Here is a 20,022-nt window from a genome sequence, read left to right on the forward strand (position 1 = left end):
GTGAGGCACGGAGCCTGGAGAACTGGGGACAGTGAGGTCTTGGAGGAGGTGACATCGGAGCTGAGTGTTCCGAGTGTGAGCACCACTGCCAGGAACATCCTCCCACAGCCGATCCGTTCTGTCCTTTATTAAGGAGACAGTCACTGACCGGGCGTGCCCAGGAGTCACCAGGCCAGAGAGTATAGAGATTAAATTCTATAAAACTTACTTAAAAAAAAAAATTACATACCTGCCACAAAGAATGGATGCTAGAAATGGCTGTTAAAACTTTCCTTAGATAAGGAATCTGTGGGAAAATAAACAAAAAACGAAATGTTCCAAAGATCACCAAAACCGAAAATTTCCACATGAGATATCGGATTCTTTCAAAGGGAGCATCAGTCAAATTCATCTTCCCTGAGAACCACCGGGGCAGTGCGCTTACACATCCACGAACATCAAACGAGGCCAGGGAGCCCTCCCTCCCTGCTTCCTGGGAGATCTGCATCATTCTGAGCCTGCACTTTCTCGGGCCTCACATGAAGTCCTGAGCCAGGGAGGGTGACGTTTGCAGCATGCATCCGTTCAGTAGCGAGCATCGCCGGCAACGGCTGAAGCGCTGCCGGGCCAGAGCTGGAAACGACACTGCAGGGGAGGGTACCAAGTCTTACCATGTTGAAGCCAAGAAGCTTTTGCAAGAGTCCGTTCCACAGCTGCAGGTCATAGATTTTGTATTCTAAGCAAAGCTCAGTCACCAGTCTCACTGCCTACGGGAGAGAGAAGAGTCGTACTGCTCTCCGGCACCAGACAGTCAAACCACCTCTGCCGAAGGCATCCGACCCACCTGGGCTCCGACTGCCTCGGACACTAACTTCCCACAGACAACGAGGAGGAGGTGAAGCTCTCCCCTTCCTCCCCAGGGCCATCTCTTCCCTCGTCCAGACGGGGAGAGACAGGCCTGGGGAAGGGTGATTTCTCTTGAGAGGGACGGCCTTAGCCGTCAGGAAGAGAGGTAAGACGCCCGAGTCGCCTCGTCACCCGCAGGACAGGACAGAAGAAAAGCTCTCACAGCGGCAGACTTGCCCGGGAACAGTTCCTCTGGTTTTGTCTTTCAGGAAGCTGAGGGGACGGGTGCTCGGTGTACATACCATGGACTCGTGGCTGTGGTTTCTCCACAGGCCCTTAATCATGCCTTCCTTAGGACTGTTGCAAAATAATTCATAGGTGATGGGGATATTCAACATCTCAAAAGACGCCAGGAAAGTTATACATTTCAAGTAAGATCTGGAAAACAGAGGCATTCACAGTAAGCATTCTCTTAGGCCACGTTTACACTTAAAATAAAAGCCACCATCTGGATAAATTAGGCCTGTTTGTTTTTAAATGCCTATTCTGGGTTTCTGAAAAGATCCACTGAACATACTATTAGGAAGACATCAGTTTGAGCAAGAGGCAGAAAACAGTCCGTGTCTAAAGGTCTCGCGGGAGCGAGGGGAAGGAGAGCTCCTCACAGGCCTGTTTCCCTGTTGCCACCATGTCAAGGACACCCAAGGTCCGTTTCCACGCCTCGCTAATGCCCTCTCCGATCCACGGCCCTGCCAGCTACCCTCCCCAACAACGACCTGCCGCTGTTTCTTCTTGTTGTTGCCTATTTCTTTTTTTTTTTTTAAATATATTTTATTGATTTTTTACAGAGAGGAAGGGAGAGAGATAGAGAGTTAGAAACATCGATGAGAGAGAAACATCGATTAGCTGCCTCCTGCACATCTCCCACTGGGGATGTGCCCGCAACCCAGGTACATGCCCTTGACCGGAATCGAACCCGGGACCTTTCAGTCTGCAGGCTGACGCTCTATCCACTGAGCCAAACCGGTTTCAGCGTTGTTGCCTATTTCTTAATGCGATTTAAAAAGTCTACTTACTTGACTTCTTCGATGGGCTTTTTGAAGAGCGATTCTATGGTTTCCTTGTCAGCCAAATACAGGAGACACTGAAGAGCCCGTGTTCTGTGGGCAAAGGTTAACTGACCCATATCCAATGTCTGTAAAACCAAACGTTTGGGGAGTTGCATGTTTGCAGGCTGTGCTTGAGTCAAAACTCAGGTAACACAAGCAACATCATTTTAAAAACATTTAAAGTCAATCTCCGTTCTGAGGGAGTCAGAAGTCAGCAAAGTGTGGTCCATGGAACCCTGAGGAGTGTTCCTCGAACTCATTCAGGAGGGACCGGTCAAAACTGTTCTCCTAATAACACTGCTGGTTCAAACCAAGGAAGGGACGCCCCCCTGTGGCGGCGCTGCTGTATCCTGCACAGCCCGCAGTGGCAGCACTGAACATGAGCGATGACCTCCACTCAAGAGGGTTTGATGAAGCAGTAAAAATTAATTTGATTAAACCTCAACTCTTGAATAGATTAAGAGCTCACATTTGAATATTAATTAATTAAAATGTACTCATGAATATTCTGTCTGACAAAATAGGAAGTGTGCGCCAGGCATACTGCAGCGCGATGGTTTTTTTCAGGGGAAAGCGCGAGCCACTTTTCCTGGGAAATAATAACTGATATGCATGAAAAAAGGGGATATTTCCCTCTCGCTGTCGAGGACACACCCTCAGCTTCTCACACTTTCCCCCTCTCCTTCCTCCTATCCTTCTAGCTACACCTTTGTCTCCCTGGGGTCCAATGGCCTCCACACATGCACAAGCCTGAAAGCAAAGAGGCCGTGCTGCCTTTAGGGGAAGCAACAGGGATGGGTCGGTCCAGCTCAAATTCAGTGCGTGACTGGAGGGGAAGCCGGTTGCGCAGGGCCTCGAGGCCAGGGTGGAGTTTTCTCTGGTTGGCCCCTTGCTATCAGGAATGCTGACCAACCAGGGAGTTAGCAACCGTGAGTGTAGATAACCTGTGGGAACTGGCACACCATTCGGTTTGCTAAGCGGGATGTTACAGAAGCCAGCACTACAGGGAGTTTGGCAGATATAACAAAGTAAGGCATACTTTGAATAAGTACACAAGTGAGCATTATCTTAATCACCTGTTAATGATATCGAGCGTGGCAAGTATGCAGAGGAAAATATTAAGCTGAGATGCAGGACATGAGTTTTGACTAAGTTCCCAGGACTTACAGTTGTAGCTGATGTTGCAAATATAAACAGCATTCTTGAACTATAATCAATCGGACGAGACTGAAGGAGATACAGGACTCTGAAAAAAGTTGTTATATTTAGATACATATTTAGATACACAGAGAAAGTCATTAGGCATCCCAAACAGAGATCTGAAGGGTTCTGGGTCAAGGACATTTTTGCTTTCCCTTTTACCTAGATGATAACACAATAAACAGTCTTCTCATCCATCAAATGGCTAGTTGATCTCTGATCATTTAAATTCTATGTAAGAAATTAACACAAACCATAGCTGCAAAATACACCAACTACTACACATGGACGATTTTGTTTTCGGTCACAGGATGGGATCAGAGGCACCGGCGTACTGGGCGGGTGTGGGGGGCGTGGAGCTTTCAGTGGGAAAAGGCTGGAAGTTACGCAATTGGCACGAAGGAAAAATCCCTTTTGGGCTCCTTTCTAGGGATTCTCTCTCTCCGAGTTGTTTCCACGACTTCGCTGTGGCTAATTTAGTCAGACATCCTAGGACCTGCCTCGTGCCAAAGGTGCCTCCACCCCCAACACTATGCAAGCAACTCAGTGAAGTCCAGAGGCAAGGAGGCCATGAGGGGGGGGCAGGCCAGCTCTGTCCGAACCAGGAGAGATTCTTTCCTTGGGCTGGTCCTTCCACGTCCTCTCTCAGATCTCCAGGGCTGATGCAGGGCTTCCTGGGGGACCTGACCTACTTGCGGCCTAGACCAGGAATGGCAGAAGCTAGCATGTGTGTCACCACGCCCTCTCCCACGCCTGGGCCAAGCAGCACTAATGGGTTACCACATTCTTTGTGATTCCGGCCCAGAGAGTCTTCCCAGGAGAGCAAGTCGTGACCAATCAGACTGAGCACATGGGTGAGACCGATGTGCCTTCTCTGGTCTCTGTCTCAGGTTGGAAGGGAGAGGAAATCCTGGTGGCCCACGGCTGAGCCAACCCAGCTCACCAGGGGAGAGAACATAAAGGGGCCTTGGGCCTAGGTCTCAGCTAATTGGAAGTTTTCCTTTGCCTGAGGCGCAGTCTCTGCTAAAGGTGTTCTAAGAGGCCTCGACATTAGTAGGAACTCGTTGAAGGTTCAGAAATTCTGAATCTTGGCTGCTGCTTATTTATTGCGCTGCAGATACTTATACCTGCTCACAGCCACATATCAAAGAATTGATTCTTCTCAGAGACTGATCCAAGCTCTATCAGGAAAGGGTTTTCAAAACCGACCTCTGACAAATTTACTAGTAAGATTCCGACTGGGCAAGAGGATATGGATAAATATAAGCAAAGAAAGAATACCTTCGCAGTGCTTCATCTTCTTGAAGTTCAAATATTTCTGATGGTTTCTTTGAGAAAGTAAAAAAGAAGAAAAAAAAAAGTCAAAACTTAATAAAGTTTGTTGAGCTAGATAAAATTATGGAAAATCTATTAGATGAAAAACCCAATATAAAAATTATGTCTATATGCAAGAAATTTCAGTACAATTCACTACTTTAAGATTCTTGCTTAGAAAATGGGTTTACTAACATTCATTCAGTCAAGAAAATATTTGCACATATATGCATGGCCCATGGACACAGACCATGGGACAGTGAGGTCCTGGGATGGGGGGAGGGTTGTAGGAGGGTTGGAGGGGGCCAAGGGGGGAAAAAGGAGACATGTATACTACTTTCAATAATAAAGAATTATACCAAAAAAAAAAGGAAAGAAAATATTTACTGAGCACTCACTAGGTGCCAGGCATCGTTCTGGGCACATGGGTTCCCTGAGCAAACAAAACCAGCACTCCTGTCCTCCTGAAGCTTGCAGTCATTGGGTAATTTTTAAAAGGACTCTATGAATTTCAAATGAGTCGCTCACTAATTCAGTATATTTTCATGGGATTTACAAAGCAATGTTTTAGGTGCTGTGTACGAACCAAGTTCCTGGCCTTGAGGAACTTTTCGATTTAGAACTCCAAATGTGTAGGTTAAACCATTCTGGTTCCTGAGTCAACCCCGCACTCTGAAGGGCCCAGATGTGCCTCTGACTCCTCTGTGCCCCCTGAAGCACAGATTTTGTTCTTGGTAAATACTTAGAGGAAACAGGACAGACATTTCTGCATTTGGATTGCTGAATCCTTCCATAAATTTAGATTTAATGATATTATTTCTAAAAAAACTGACATCGGCAAACCCACAATAAGAACTTTACAAACCAAACTGGCCTGCACCCTTCCAAAACAGTGTCCGTCAGAGTTAATATAGGTTCAAGTGAGAATTCATGGACACAGACAACAATGCAGCGAAGGCCTGGGGGAGGGGTGGAGTGAGGTGGCGGGAGTCAATGGGGGGGAAGAGGACATCTGTAATACTTTCAACAACAAAGATAAATCGTAAAAAAAGAATTATCAATAGATGTCAAATTGGGGCATATGCGTGGTGGGGGAGGAGTTTGAAGAGAAACAAAATATACTGTTTCAAAGTACCTCTCTCTAATAATTACAAAAGGAAACATAGTAACTGTGTAATAGAGAAATAGACAATATTTTCACTAAGGTATCTAATTTTTTTAAAATAGGTTTATTTGCGTTACACTTTATTTAAAAAATTATTTTCATTGATTTCAGAGAGGAAGAGGGAGAGAGATAGAAACATCAATGATGAGAATCATTGATCAGCTGCCTCCTGCATGCCCCCCACTGGGGATCAAGTCCGTAACCTGGGTTCTACTCTTCAAAAATGTCAGTGTCACCAACGACAAGGAAAAGTCATGGAACTGTTCTAGATTAAAAGAGATTACAAATGTAACAAATAAATGTTGCACATAATCCTGAACTTGATCCTGGTCCCAGGAGGAAAAATTGCTATAAAAAAGATTATTGGGACAATTGGTTAAATTGTAACATGGACTATAAATTCTCAAGTCTGTTTGTATTGTATCAATATTATGTCAATATTAAATTATCTGACTTTGATAATTATACTGTGGTTAAGTAAGAGAAAAGCCTTGTTCTTAGGAAATGTGCTCGTAACTATTAAAGGGTAAAGGGGCAAGACGTATGCAATTTACTCTCAAATGGTTCAGAAAAATATTATGAATATATATATTATGGGGAGAGTAATAAAGCAAATATGGGAAAACGTTGAACTCTGATGGAGCTGGGTGAGGGATAGACAGGAATTCTTTCATACTACTGCAACTTTTCTGTATGATTGAAATTACTTCAGAATACAGTAAATCCCACGAATCCGAGTGTAAGAACAGGCCATTTCTTTTATACCTATATTCACCTGGAATCGCCAATTAAAAGGTAAAATAGTTGCAAAACAATATTTAAGCTAAAAGAAAAAGTGGCCCAGCCGGTGTGGCTCAGTGATTGAGCATCCACCTATGAACCAGGCGGTCACGGCTTGATTCCCAACCAGGGCACATGCCCAGGTTGTGCGCTCGATCCCCAGTGTGGGGCGTGCAGGAGGCAGCCGATCAATGATTCTCTTTCATCACTGATGTTTTTTTTATTTTATCTCTCTCCCTTTCTCTCTGAAATCATTAAAAATACACATATTTTTAAAAAAGTAAACGTCACTAAAACTCATCAGAGAATAGGAGGTACTAAACTGAACAAAGGTTTCTTCTTTTAAGATTCTGTGCTCCTCGGTAGAAGGTTCTCCCAGTGATAGTCTTGAGGACAAACTTACTTCGCCAGGTTTTGTGGATGGGCACAGCCATTTTTTCAGCAACATGTCCCACACTTTTTCCAGATTAATTTCATTGACTTCGGCGATTTCTTTAGCTGCTGCGTGAATATCTAAAATATTCAAGATGAAGAATTAAAAAAAGTCCACATTCTCAATGCAAGAGAACTGGGAATCAAAATGACAGCTCTCCTTGGACCACAAGATAGCAAGGGTGTTGTCCTCACCGGGATAGTCCTTGCCAGAGGCGTTCTGAATTCTGAGGTTGATGCTAGGATGTTCGTACAGACTGACGATGAGGTGTGCCGGTTTTCCAATCACCCTCAGGTACTCCGCCGTGTTCAGCTTGTGGGCTATGAGCACGGCCTCTGTGCCTGACCGCCGGTACTGAATGTGGAGCTTCTTCAACAAAGCCTCGGCTTTCTCACGCGTTTCCTCCTTTAAAAATTCCCAAACACAGAGAAACGCTTGCTTTCTCAATCTCAAGGGAGACACAGAATAGCCTTCTTTACCAATCCTGGGAGGGAGGGCCCTGCCTTAGTCACATCCTTAAGGATCCAATACAAAGGCCTCATTCTCTTTTTCCATTTTAGGCACCCAACCCTGGAAAACCCTGGGGAAAGCTGACCACCAGGGCAGGATGAGGAGGCATGCGAGGTGAGCACAATTTAAATAAAAAAGAAAGAGGAGCCTTCGATTTCAGCGTTCAGACACACCTTAGGTGGGATATTCTGTAGCCATTTCTCGGTTAAATACAGGCAGAATTTCAAAGTGGACATCTTGAAGGAACCTGAAAAGATAAAGAAGAGAGCAGATCTTAATCCTTTCAAAACAATGTGTGTTAGTCAAATTAGCAAGTTTTTTTTTTAGTTACAAAAATGCATGCTCACAGTAAGAACAACCTAAACAGGACAGAAAAGTACCAACTAGGGAGCAAACCCAGAGGCCCCTTCGTTAGCTTCCATTTCTATTTCTGAGCCTTATACTCCTCCCAAGTCTCCTGTGTGGGCGCACACACATTGTAACCCAAAAGGGATAAGATCATACATGGTACAATTTGCTGTTCTCACTTAATATACATCTTGGCCCTTTGTAAGAGCATGGATGGATCTGGAGAGCATTATGCTAAGTGAAATAAGCCAGTCAGAGAAAGACAAGCACCACATAATCTCAAACATTTCTGGAATCTAATGAACACAATAAACTAACATGCAAAATAGAGAGACTCACAGATAGAGACCAGGCTGACAACTGTTTGGGTAGGGGGGAGGGCGTGGGGTTGGGGGATCGAGGGATTGAGTAAAAAATTTTAAAAAAGAAAAACTTATGGGCACAGACAACAGTGTGGTGATTGTTTGAGGGAGGGGGGGCCAGGGAGAGGTGGAGAAGAGTATGGGAGGGACTAATGGTGATGGAAAGAGAGTTGACTTGGGGTGCTGAACACACAATACAGTGTACAGATGATGTGATGTGGAATTGTGCACATGAAATCTATATAATTTTGTTAGCCAGTGTCACCCCAATAAATTCAGTAAAAAGGAAAAAAAATATATATGTATACATATATAACATTTGGACATCTTTCCAAATCAACTACATAGCATTCTATTCTAAGAATGTGCTCTATTTTTTAAACCACTTTCTGACCAATGAACATTTTTTTTAAATAGTTTTTTTCAACTTTTGTTACAACAAAAACCATGGCAACGAGTACCTGTGTTTGTGTACCTGTTTGATTAGATGAGACTATCTAAGGACTCATTATTGGAAGTATGACTGGATAGTGGGAAGTTAAGCATCAATTCATATTCCCACCGTCGAGGTGGAGCCCGTATCCACACGCCCTGAGCAAGCAGCAAGGAGCCTTACTTCCCCGACTGGGGCCATTTTAACATCCAGCAGTAAAACAAGTGCAGAGAGAGGGCACAGACTTTTTTGAAGTATCATATTGCTTCTCCTCAAAGCTATAAACGTAGTGTTTTTTTTTAAAATATATTTTATTGATATTTCACAGAGAGGAAGGGAGAGGGACAGAGAGTTAGAAACATCAATGAGAGAGAAACATCGATCAGGCGCCTCCTGCACACTCCCCACTGGGGATGTGCCCGCAACCAAGGCACATGCCCTTGACCAGAATCGAACCCGGGACCCTTGAGTCCACAGGCCAACGCTCTACCCACTGAGCCAAACCGGCCAGGGCTGGGTTTTTTTTTTACTAAAAGTTCACAAAGCAACACAGCTGGCCATTCTAAGGGCAGTTAAAGGAAGAACCCCTACCTTCTGGGATATCCTGGGCAAGACTGAAGGCAATAGCTACCGCCCACTCCGGGTTGACTATCGACAGTAAGTAGGATTCGATGGTCTGAGCAATCTTGGTTATTTCCTTGTTCATCATTGTTGAGGACTTCGCTTGTGGTGACTTCACTAGTTTTGGCTTCAGTTTTTTTTCAAAGACATGCTTGGCGACAGACACATACAGAGTGTCCAAAGAAAACTTCAAAGAAGAAAAAAAGAAAAGCTAAGGCTGATTGATGGGTGACAGAAAGCAGCACAAAGTCCTCCCCGCAGGCTCCGACTAACGGAAGGGTAAGGAAACGCCTTACAGAGCTGGCACCTGTTACCTTCATCAGCTTGGAAATGAGCAGCAGTGTTGGGAAGGACTCCTCGCTGAGCTCCGTGGCTGGAAAGGAAACAAGGACGGTGCAATTGGCTTAAGAGGAAAGTGTTGGCTACTCAGTAAAATTCGTAAGGAGTTAAAGAACGTACAGAGGATTTTCCAGAAGTTCTGTGCGGTGCCAAAGAATATGAGGTGGAAAGGCAGCCTGGTTTGGGCGGCCGATGGCAACGTTATCACGTGCTCCAACATATACTGATACTCGAGGTCCACTGGCGGGGAAATTCTCCTGTAGGACTTCAGGTGCTTTAGAAGACTCAAGGCCTGTATCACAAGAGAAAGCATTTTCCTTTGAGACTAAATTAACCCTAAGTGTCTTAAAATCATCTACCTCTTGACTGGCCGGTGTAGCTCAGTGGTTGAGCGTCAACCAATGTATGAACTAGGAGGTCCTGGTTTCATTGTGGGCTTGGTCCCAGTGAGGGGCATGCAGGAGGCAGCTGCTCAATGATTCTCTCTCATCACTGATGTTTCTCTCTCTCTCTCTCTCTCCCCCTTTCCCTCCCTCTCTGAAATTAAAAAAAAAAACCCCACCTAACTCTATACCATCGTAGATTTCTATTTCTGAGATGGTACTGTTTTCATCAAGATGATGGAAATCTTTTGTAGTTTTACCTTTAATGTTATTCTTCTAAACCAGTGATGGCGAACCTTTTGAGTTCGGCATGTCAGCATTTTGAAAAACCCTAACTTAACTCTGGTGCCGTGTCACATAGAGAAATTTTTTGACATTTGCAACCATAGTAAAACAAAGATTTATATTTTTGATATTTATTTTATATATTTAAATCCCATTTAACAAAGAAAAATCAACCAAAAAAATGAGTTTGCGTGTCACCTCTGCCACGCGTGTCATAGGTTCGCCATCACTGTTCTAAACCATAATTAATATGGTCATGAAAAAAATTATACCATGTAAATCCATGGAACCCTGTTGCTGGTGGGATGTTTGGTAAAGGAGAGTGTTCCCTATGCTCTCTTCAAATAGTTTGAGAGCTATCTCCAAAACACTTGATTTCATTTTAAATATAGAGGCAGTAGATCTAAAATTAATCCTCTATATCCTTTACTTCTCTTTGGTTTAGATCTCATATTTCTCAGACTTATATAAACTACCTTTTGAATCAACTCATTCTAATTTTTTAAAAATCCAATTTAAAAAGAAGATATAAAAGCTTCTATGATCAAAATTCAGAAAAAACACTAAGAAGTTACTGAAAGTACAGAAATAGAATGAGTGAGTCCTAAACCTACCTACTAATAGAGGAAAGCTGATTCAAATGCAGGTACCACAAACATGACCTACCCCCCGCCATAACAAATAGTTTTGCCTTAATTTTTCCAAATCAGTCTGTTACTGACTTCGTTCTCTTAGGTTTAAATCGCCTCAGTACAGCAAAAACTGAATTAAGGTAAATGATAAAAATATGGGAAGCATGAAAAAACTTTTTATTTCTGTATCCCTTTTAAAGAAAAGGAACTAGAATAAAACATGGAGTTTTAAGAAACCTCAAAAGACCGCCCAGTAAGACATCGGATAACTAATTTTTTAAGGATCCAAATAAAAATAAAAGGATAATTAAAAAATATATATTATACCTGGTTAATATTAATGTTGGTTATTTTTTCATCAGCTCTTTCGATCACTTTCAGGACAACTTCAACCATTTCATAGTCATAGGGATCCAACTATATAAAAACAAAAACATATCAAAACCTGAGAAGATGGTACCTGGCTGGTAGTTGGTTTTATTCAGTTATGTTCATTAGTACAGAGACTGCAAATACAAAATCTCAGTGCACAGCAATGGTAAATTAGATTATTCTTTAAAAAACATTTTCTCACTTCTAAAATTAGTTCTGTTAGGATAAACATACATGCTTTAAAATGCCTCAAAATGTCTTTTTTAAAAAGCTGGATAAAGCAATGTTGTTTTACTAAAGAAAGAGATTCGTACAGGCCTAAAACCCTAAAAAGGTAAACATATTAAAATTTTATAATTTTGAAATATTTTAAAATTAAAATTCTATTTCTTCCATTTATGATGGGAAAATTAGAATAGAAGGAAACTGACCTTTTCTTGGAAATGACATAACTAGAATGTGACCTCTAAGCAAATGTCTCCAAGGGTTCCATTCCAGCTCTAATCATATACAGACATGAATAATTAATTGGGTGGCATCTATATGTTTATTAAAAGGGAATATTCTCTTTGTTCTTTGTTCCTACTTACACATCATTAGTTTTTTTTTCTTCATTTTTTAAATGCCAACCCAAGGCACATGAATAACACTGAACAAAGTGGGAAGATGATCTCTATGGTACCTAGAAATTTTGAGCAACTTATATATAATTTTTGGCTGAAGTGCAAGCAAAATATAAAACTGAAGTATTTCTTAGAATCTTATTTCCCCTTCCTTCGAACTTCATCCCACCACCAAACTACCTCTTGACCTAAAAATTCCAACTCTCAGATCTCCTAACAAAAATAATTAAACAAGAAGGCAAACATGTATGCATGAAGATATTCATTGTAACAATTTATACTAAAAAAAATTTACAAATAATTTAAACGTTCATCTATAAAAGCCTGATAAAACACAGATTTCATCCATATTGTGGAATAACAAATATGTATTTGTCAAAAATGAGATAGATGGATACTTACTGACATTTAATAACAATATAGTAAGTGAAAAAAGAGAGTAACAGGATAATATATTTAGTGTAAGATAGTCACCAAGCTATTAACATTTTTTTTTTTTAATATATTTTATTGATTTTTTACAGAGAGGAAGGGAGAGAGATAGAGAGCCAGAAACATCGATGAGAGAAACATTTCATCCATATTGTGGAATAACAAATATGTATTTGTCAAAAATGAGATAGACGGATATTTACTGACTCGAACCTGGGACCTTTCAGTCCGCAGGCCGACGCTCTATCCACTGAGCCAAACCGGTTTCGGCAGCTATTAACATTTTTATCTATGGAAGTAGGGTTAAAATTTTTCACTTTTTAGGTTTATACTTTTCTCTCTAGTTTTTCAAAGAATATGTGCTATTTATTAAAATCTGAAAAAGGCTGTATTTACTTTTTTTAAAAAGAAAAACTGCTGTATTAAGTTATATGAAAAATCTAAAATTACTTCAAAAGTAAAAATTATTAAAATAACGCAGGGCTTACATTTCCAATTTGGTCCTTAGAGCTAATTAATTGAGGGGAGAGGGGCATTCACAATGACCCGAGGTGCTCCCTCCACCAGCCCTCTCCCTTAGAGAGTCTGCCGCCAAGGCTGACGACCACGCTCACTTCCCCACACTCTACCTTATGGAGTATCCCACTGAGACTGATGACCAAGTCTTTGGTGCTCGTCAGTAAAGGCACCATTTCCAGGGCTTTGGCCAGGAGTCTGGCGTGCCGCTGCGGTGCGGAGGCCGAGCTCGCGTCCCCCTGGCTGTGGCTGGCGTTCGTGTTGTGGAGCAGAGTTTCAATGAACAGCTGAAGAGCGGCGTCACAGTTCAGCTGAAAGGTGCTGAGAGAAGTATGCGGTTACACACCAAGCCCTGCAAATGCACACGTTCCCACACAAATATCTCGGAAAACTTAAGTCCCCGCTCCTATCGCTGAAATCTAACCCTCCTGTTGTCCAGTCTTTTTTTTAAAAAAATATATTTTATTGATTTTTTACAGAGAGGAAGAGAGAGAGATAGAGAGCTAGAAACATCGATGAGAGAGGAACATCGATCAGCTGCCTCCTGCACACTCCCTACTGGGGATGTGCCCGCAACCAAGGTACATGCCCTTGGCCGGAATCGAACCTGGGACCCTTTAGTCTGTAGGCCGACGCTCTATCCACTGAGCCAAACCGGTTAGGGCCTGTTGTTCAGTCTTATAATCAATCAGCTAATCTACCTGTCACCGGAGTTAACTATTGCCTTTAAAAAAAAAAGATCAAAGGTTATTCTTGCTCTTTTGCCATCTTGGAGCCTGTGGAGGCCTATTGGCACCAGGACCCCTCAAACGACCAATAGTCTGGAAGGCTGTGGTCCAAGATCATTTTTGTGGCTATTAGCAGGGTCTCTGGAACCAGAGAGAGCAGACAGCTCTTCTTAAAATTGAAGGTATTCATGCTCAAGATGAGACTGAATTCTATCTAGGCAAGAGATATGTAAATTGATAATATGCAATAAAAACTGTAAAAATTAAGAGAATTGTGAAAGCTCTTTGAAACTAATAATGTGCCAGGAAATAGGTCATTCTATTAGAAACATCTACGATATAAATTACCAATCACCTATTCCTACTCATCACAGTAAATTTTATCTGTAAGTAACATTTAATCTTTAATTTTTTTATTCACTTATTAAACTATTGTTTAAAATTCTCCCTAAATCCTACTTTTCACTGATTTTTTATTTAAGATTACCTTGCTCCTAAATTGATCTGAGTTAGAAGTTTAATTGCTCAAAAGAATACTCCCAAACTTCCCTGACTGTGGGAGTCATCTGCAGCTCCTATTAAGGATCAGATTCCTGGGCCTCTGCCCAGACCTGCCGGAGAAACACCAGGGAGGGGCCCAGGAATCTGTATTTTTTAAATCATGTGTCCTAGGTGAGGCTTATCATGAGGGGAGTTTGGGAAAACACTTAAAAAGGTGTTATCTTAAGAGAATTTAATCCTGGATTTATTCAGTTTGAGGATGAGCAAAAGAAAACATCATGCCTAGCCAATGTGGCTCAGTGGTTGAGTGTTGACCTATCAACCAGGAAGTCACGGTTTGATTCCCAGCCAGGGTACATGCCTGGGTTTTGGGCTGGATCCCCAAATTAGGGTGGCGGGGGGAAGAGAAACTTCAGAGGTCTGGGGACCACAGTAATAACCATCCCTACTACTGTGTTCTCACGGTAAGGATTGCCACAGTTTGTATGGCTAACAGCAAAAATACCATTCAAGTTTTAAGTTACCTGCAATATTCCAGAAGGAGGCTTGTGTCCATATCTGTATTCTCCACAAGAGCTTTAATGAGGTCTTTCTTGGTGAGAAAATGTTGCCTGAAAACCGGCTGAAAAGAAATCTAGAAATAAAAAGAGCAAAACAAAAACTCCACTACACTGAAATGCATTAGAATAAGGGTAGCATTGTGCTGTGCCTTTTTACTATCTTTTTTTTAAAAGAAGCGCATTTTTCTGAGACCCCCCCAGTTGTTTTTTTAGCACACTACCCAACCTGACCACCATTAGGGGACTTCAGGTATATTTTGCGGTGGATCCTAAATCTCTCTCAGTCACACTAACCCTTGCCTCTTCATCGGTAAGTTTGGTTGTTAGCAACAACCAGTCCCATGACTGCACAGGAGTTACACCCCAAAACACATACCGCTTCTGTAGTGGTTACATTCTTGGTAGGTCAACTATTTGCAAATTAAATAAAACGTTTTACATTTATAGTAAAGAAAACAGGATTTTGTTTGTGTTTGAAAAGTAAAAATAAGGGCCATTTACTTTTCCCTAGTCGGAGTTCTTAAAGCTTACTGCACCTGTACATACATTTTAATATTATCTTAAACCAAGTAATAGCAGCACAAAAGTATAAGGCTAAAGGCTAGGCCTGAAATAGTATAAATGTCAATTAATGCTAGACATATTCCTATAAATGAGAAAGGTAAACAGATGAAAATGATGTCAAGCCTCTTAATTGCCTTAAAAATATAGAGAAAAGAAAATGAGACAAAAGGCCTCTACTTCTTTGAAAGCACCAGTAAGTGTACTTAATATATACGTACACACATTTAAAACATACATATATACCATATATACATATACATATACACACACACACAAATATACATACACACACACACACACACACACACATTATATGTATATATATTTCTCTCCCCAAAAGTAAAGAATGAGATCTTTGAAGTTTTCTAACTGGGTAGATCAGTGATGGCGAACCTTTTGAGCTCGGCATGTCAGCATTTTGGAAAACCCTAACTTAACTCTGGTGCCGTGTCACATATAGAAATTTTTTGATATTTGCAACCATAGTAAAACAAAGACTTATATTTTTGATATTTATTTTATATATTTAAATGCCATTTAACAAAGAAAAATTAACCAAAAAAATGAGTTCGCGTGTCATAGGTTCGCCATCACTGGGGTAGATATTAGAATGTATGGAATTTTCAGTACCACAGAGAATACTTACACCAAGTTTACCAAGGCGAATACCCCACTGGGCATCAGTACTGAGTTCACGAAATCTGAGCTCCATTTCTGTTTCCTGATAGAGACTGGCCAGCTGAGAGCCCACCAGAGATATTGCCTAAAAAATGAAAACAAGTAAAATTCAACTGCACACAGAATATGTTCCAACACCTTTTAGATGAAAACCAACAATAAAAACCATAACCTTTCTTTGTGCTAATAATGTGACATGCTATATATTGCTTTGTACACAGTCATTGCTTATACAACATTCAGGTCATTCAGCTTTTGGCATGATGCCATCAATTTAGCCTGGCTTTCCTTCATAAGAAAAGACCAAATTGTAGTTATCCTGCAAAAGCAACTCCCCCTTCCCCAGGGCAAATTTTAAAACACACCCATCGAAGAGAAATTTTGCATTGATTCAACTTTGTCCTACAAAAAAGAACAAGGTCATAGCTCAAAGGATTCAAATACACTAGAGTATACATAAGAAATGAGGTCTATGGCTGCGTACAGATTTTAAGAAATAAAACATTGTAATTCTTTTGGTTGAGCAATGCTTAGAACCTGCATACATTCACCGAAGTGCCACTAGTCAAGCAAAAGCTGGTAGAAACCAAGTGAGGTAGTATAACATTCCTTCTGTGAAATCTTAAGATCTGATGGCAAAGCCAACTTCTTTTCCCCCTAAATCTTCAATATTTTTTAAAAATCTATTTTTATTGATTTCAGAGAGGGAGGGAGAGAGAGATAGAAACATCAATGAAGAGAATCATTGATCGGCTGGCTCCTGCACGCCCACACTGGGGATTGAGCCTGCAAACCGGGCATGTGCCCTGACTGGGAATCGACCCGTGACCTTCTGGTTCATAGATTGATGCCCAACCACTGAGCTATGCTGGCTGGGCTAAATCTTCAATATTTTAAGTATTAACGGTGTGTGCTCCCAGGTCATACCAAAATTTTGTCGTAATTCTGCCATGCTTTATCGATGAGCTTCCAGAGACTTTCAAACACTTCTTTCTGGGGTAAGAGAGTGCAGTAACTCAATGCCAAGTCAAGATCCACCAGGCGACAATTGAATACCTATGGGAAGAAAGCACCCAGAGAAGCAAATTCTTTACAATCAAAACAGAAAATGGGCTCTAAAAGCTCCTCATTAAACTTAATTATAGACCCTATTAAAGAACAATCGTTTCACACAAGGTTAGTTATTGTAACACAGTTCCAACTTGTTTGTTTAGTTTTAATGTCCTTTATCAATATTATAAGTTTAAGGAAAGCAACTATAAGAATTGTGTTCTAGCACTGGCCAGTTTTAGCTCAGGGGATAGAGCATTGGCCTGCGGACTGAAGTGTCCCGGGTTTGATTCTGGTCAAGGGCATGAACCTCAGTTGCAGGCTCGATCCCTGGCCCTGGTCAGAGTGCATGCAGGAGACAACCAAATTGATGTGTCTCTCTCACATCAATGTTTCTCTGTCTCTCTCTCCCTCCCTTCCACTCTCTCTAAAAATCAATAAAAAAATATCCTTGGGTGAGAATTAACAAACAAAAAAAGGATTGTGTTTATGGCACAGTAACCTTACCTTTTCTTTTGAATGACTATGACATCACTTTCTTCAAATCCCCTCCCCCTCTTCACTCTTTTTAAAAAATATATACATTTTTATTGATTTCAGAGGAGGGGAATGGGAGAGAGAGAAACATCAATGATGAGAGAGAATCATTGATCAGCTGCCTGCTGCACGCCCCACACTGGCATCGAACTTGCAACCTGGGCATGTGCCCTGACCGGGAATCAAACTGTGACCTCAACCACTGAGCCATGTGGGCTGGGTTCCCTCTTCACTCTTAACCTGAGACAGCAGAAGCAACCAGAAGAGAGAGAGAAAAAACACACCCGAAAACAAAACAGCTTACCAAGAACAAATACTCACTTTGTGCAACAGTGTTGTAGCATTTCCCCTGACAAACGTAATGGCTTTCTCTTTCAATGCCACCATAACTTTCCTTGAATTAACTAACATGGCCTCTCCAAACAGCTTTTAGAAAAGAACAAAAAACTTGTTAGGTCCACTTCTATGCATCATTGTGACAACTTTCATCAATATATGCAAAAAGCACAGGCAATTAATTTATAATGACAGAAAGCTGGGGCTGGGGGAGAACTGACTAGGAAAGGGCAAAAAGGAACCTTTTCAAATATCTAGATTTTATTTATTTATTTATTTATTTAAAATATATTTTTATTGATTTCAAAGAGGAAGGGAGAGAGAGATAGAAACATCAATGATGAGAGATAATCATTGATTAGTTACCTCCTGAATGCCCACACTGGGGATTGTGCCTGAAAGCTGGGCATGTGCCCTGACTGAGAATTGAACCATGACCTCCTGGTTCTAAGGTCAACACTTCACCACTGACCCACACTGGCTGGGCTCAAATATCTAGATTCTTAAATCTGTCTATACCTTTGAGTCTATATCTTTACTTTTTAGCCTATATCTTGATTGTGTTGTTGACAAGGCGAATAAATTGGGTGATAAATTTCAAACATGTGCATTTTAATTTTGAAAGTTAGACTTCAATGAAGTTCATTTTTCAAGAATTGTTATTTAATAAATAGCAATAGCCCTGGCCGGTTTGGCTCAGTGGATAGAGCATCGGCCTGCGGAATGAAGGGTCCCCGGGTTCGATTCCGGTCAAGGGCATGTACCTTGGTTGCGGGCACATTCCCAGTAGGGAGTGTGCAGGAGGCAGCTGATCGATGTTTCTCTCTCATCGATGTTTCTAACTCTCTATCCCTCTCCCTTCCTCTCTGTAAAAAATCAATAAAATATATAAAAAATCAATCAATCAATCAATCAGTAAATAGCAACAGAGTAGTAGCAATGATCGCAATCCCCTGAGACCAGCTTCAAAGGCAAGTTACGAACAGGCAGTTGGTCTTCTAGAATCTGTTCCCTGATGCTGTCAGGTAATAAGTATAGTTTGGGCCACAACAGAACAAACAGCAGATGATAGTTTTGGCCTCATGGGATCCCTGGCCTCGGAGGTTTTCATTTGGAAAATGGAGAGTCTTGGGGTTGTTGCAAAGATTGACTATGAAATGTGTGCAAGGATCTGACCACCACCTGAATCTTAGGGACACTCAACAAATGTTTCTTAAATCTGACGAATTATTGATTTCCTTGTTATAGAGCCAAATAGGAAAATGTGGACCCCAAATGCCTTTGTTTGGCAGTGTTTCTGTGTCTGTATTCACCCAAAGTCTTTGTTCTCGAACTGTACCTTTTCACTCAAACTGGCCTCCATGAAGTTTGACACAGAGTACTGAAGACAGGTACCAAATGAAAGAACGACAAATCTCAGGGCCAGCTCCCACTGGCTCGATTCCTGCAGGCTCTGAAGCAGGGCGGAGATGGAATTTATACAGGGTAAAAAAGTAAGGCTGTCTCCTGTGAAATGATAAAAGTATTTTAATATTTAGGTATTTTTAAACAAATTAGATCATATAATTAGAAATTGTTTTGAGGGACAGAATTACTTCCTCATTGCAGATAATGGTCTCCAACTTAGTAAATGAGAGAGTTAACAATGAGGTTTGATTTACGCCAGAAAATCTTAAAGTCCGCTAGATAATGAGGTATTTTGATTGTGACCTGCCTATTTTGAGATGCTTAAATCATTACCTGAGGAAACCATTTCTCCACTTGGAAAACCAAAATTTATGAACAGCTTCAAAAACTTAAGGCTATAAAGCTAATCACATAGCTTTCTGACCCTTTGAAAGAGTAACAATGTAACAGTAATCTATATAATAAAAGGGTAATATGCAAATTGACCCCAACGGCAGAACGACCAGAATGATGGCTCGACCAGTCACTATGAGGTGCACTGACCACCTCTTGGTTTCTTTCCCCGGCCGGCAGGCTCCCATCGCCCAACAGGGGGTGGGTGGCAGGGGATGCAGGCGGCACCAGGCCAAGGCCCCCGCCCTGCCAGTCGCCCAACACACAGAGGGCGACCCGCAGTGGAGGCGGGGCCGGTGAGCAGGCGGGAATGGCCAACCTCTTGGTCCCTTTCCCCAGCCAGCAGGCTCCCATCGCCCAACAGGGGGTGGGTGGCAGGGGAATGGCCAACCTCTTGGTCCCTCTCCCCAGCCGGCAGGCTCTGATCACCCCATGGCGAACCGGGAACTAGGGGGAGGTGGGGGCAGGGCTGGCTGGGGGCAGCCAGGGAAGATGGCCCTGATCGCAGGCCAGGCATAGGGACCGTACCCATGCACGCATTTCGTGCTCCGGGCCTCTAGTAAATAACTAACTATATTAAGAACAT

General features: G+C 41.8%; 1 protein-coding gene across 1 annotated transcript in view; it reads right to left on the bottom strand.

The window, feature by feature from the left end:
- The window catches only part of KNTC1 (kinetochore associated 1), a 59,825-nt gene that overhangs the window by 5,592 nt on the left and 34,211 nt on the right, over positions 1–20,022 (bottom strand). The window contains exons 39-57 of the mRNA XM_006103821.3: positions 18,976–19,142; positions 17,622–17,726; positions 16,641–16,769; positions 15,682–15,798; positions 14,436–14,545; positions 12,796–13,003; positions 11,067–11,156; positions 9,560–9,731; positions 9,415–9,473; positions 9,071–9,287; positions 7,510–7,583; positions 7,021–7,231; positions 6,797–6,906; positions 4,416–4,462; positions 3,102–3,180; positions 1,902–2,020; positions 1,128–1,263; positions 651–746; positions 230–286 (exon numbers count right to left, since the gene is read on the bottom strand). Coding sequence (XP_006103883.1) covers positions 230–286; positions 651–746; positions 1,128–1,263; positions 1,902–2,020; positions 3,102–3,180; positions 4,416–4,462; positions 6,797–6,906; positions 7,021–7,231; positions 7,510–7,583; positions 9,071–9,287; positions 9,415–9,473; positions 9,560–9,731; positions 11,067–11,156; positions 12,796–13,003; positions 14,436–14,545; positions 15,682–15,798; positions 16,641–16,769; positions 17,622–17,726; positions 18,976–19,142 — 2,303 coding nt within the window. The remainder of the gene's footprint in view (positions 1–229; positions 287–650; positions 747–1,127; positions 1,264–1,901; positions 2,021–3,101; positions 3,181–4,415; positions 4,463–6,796; positions 6,907–7,020; positions 7,232–7,509; positions 7,584–9,070; positions 9,288–9,414; positions 9,474–9,559; positions 9,732–11,066; positions 11,157–12,795; positions 13,004–14,435; positions 14,546–15,681; positions 15,799–16,640; positions 16,770–17,621; positions 17,727–18,975; positions 19,143–20,022) is intronic.

This window comes from Myotis lucifugus, unplaced genomic scaffold, assembly GCF_000147115.1.
Source record: "Myotis lucifugus unplaced genomic scaffold, Myoluc2.0 scaffold_511, whole genome shotgun sequence".
In the NCBI taxonomy this organism is placed as follows: Eukaryota; Metazoa; Chordata; class Mammalia; order Chiroptera; family Vespertilionidae; genus Myotis; species Myotis lucifugus.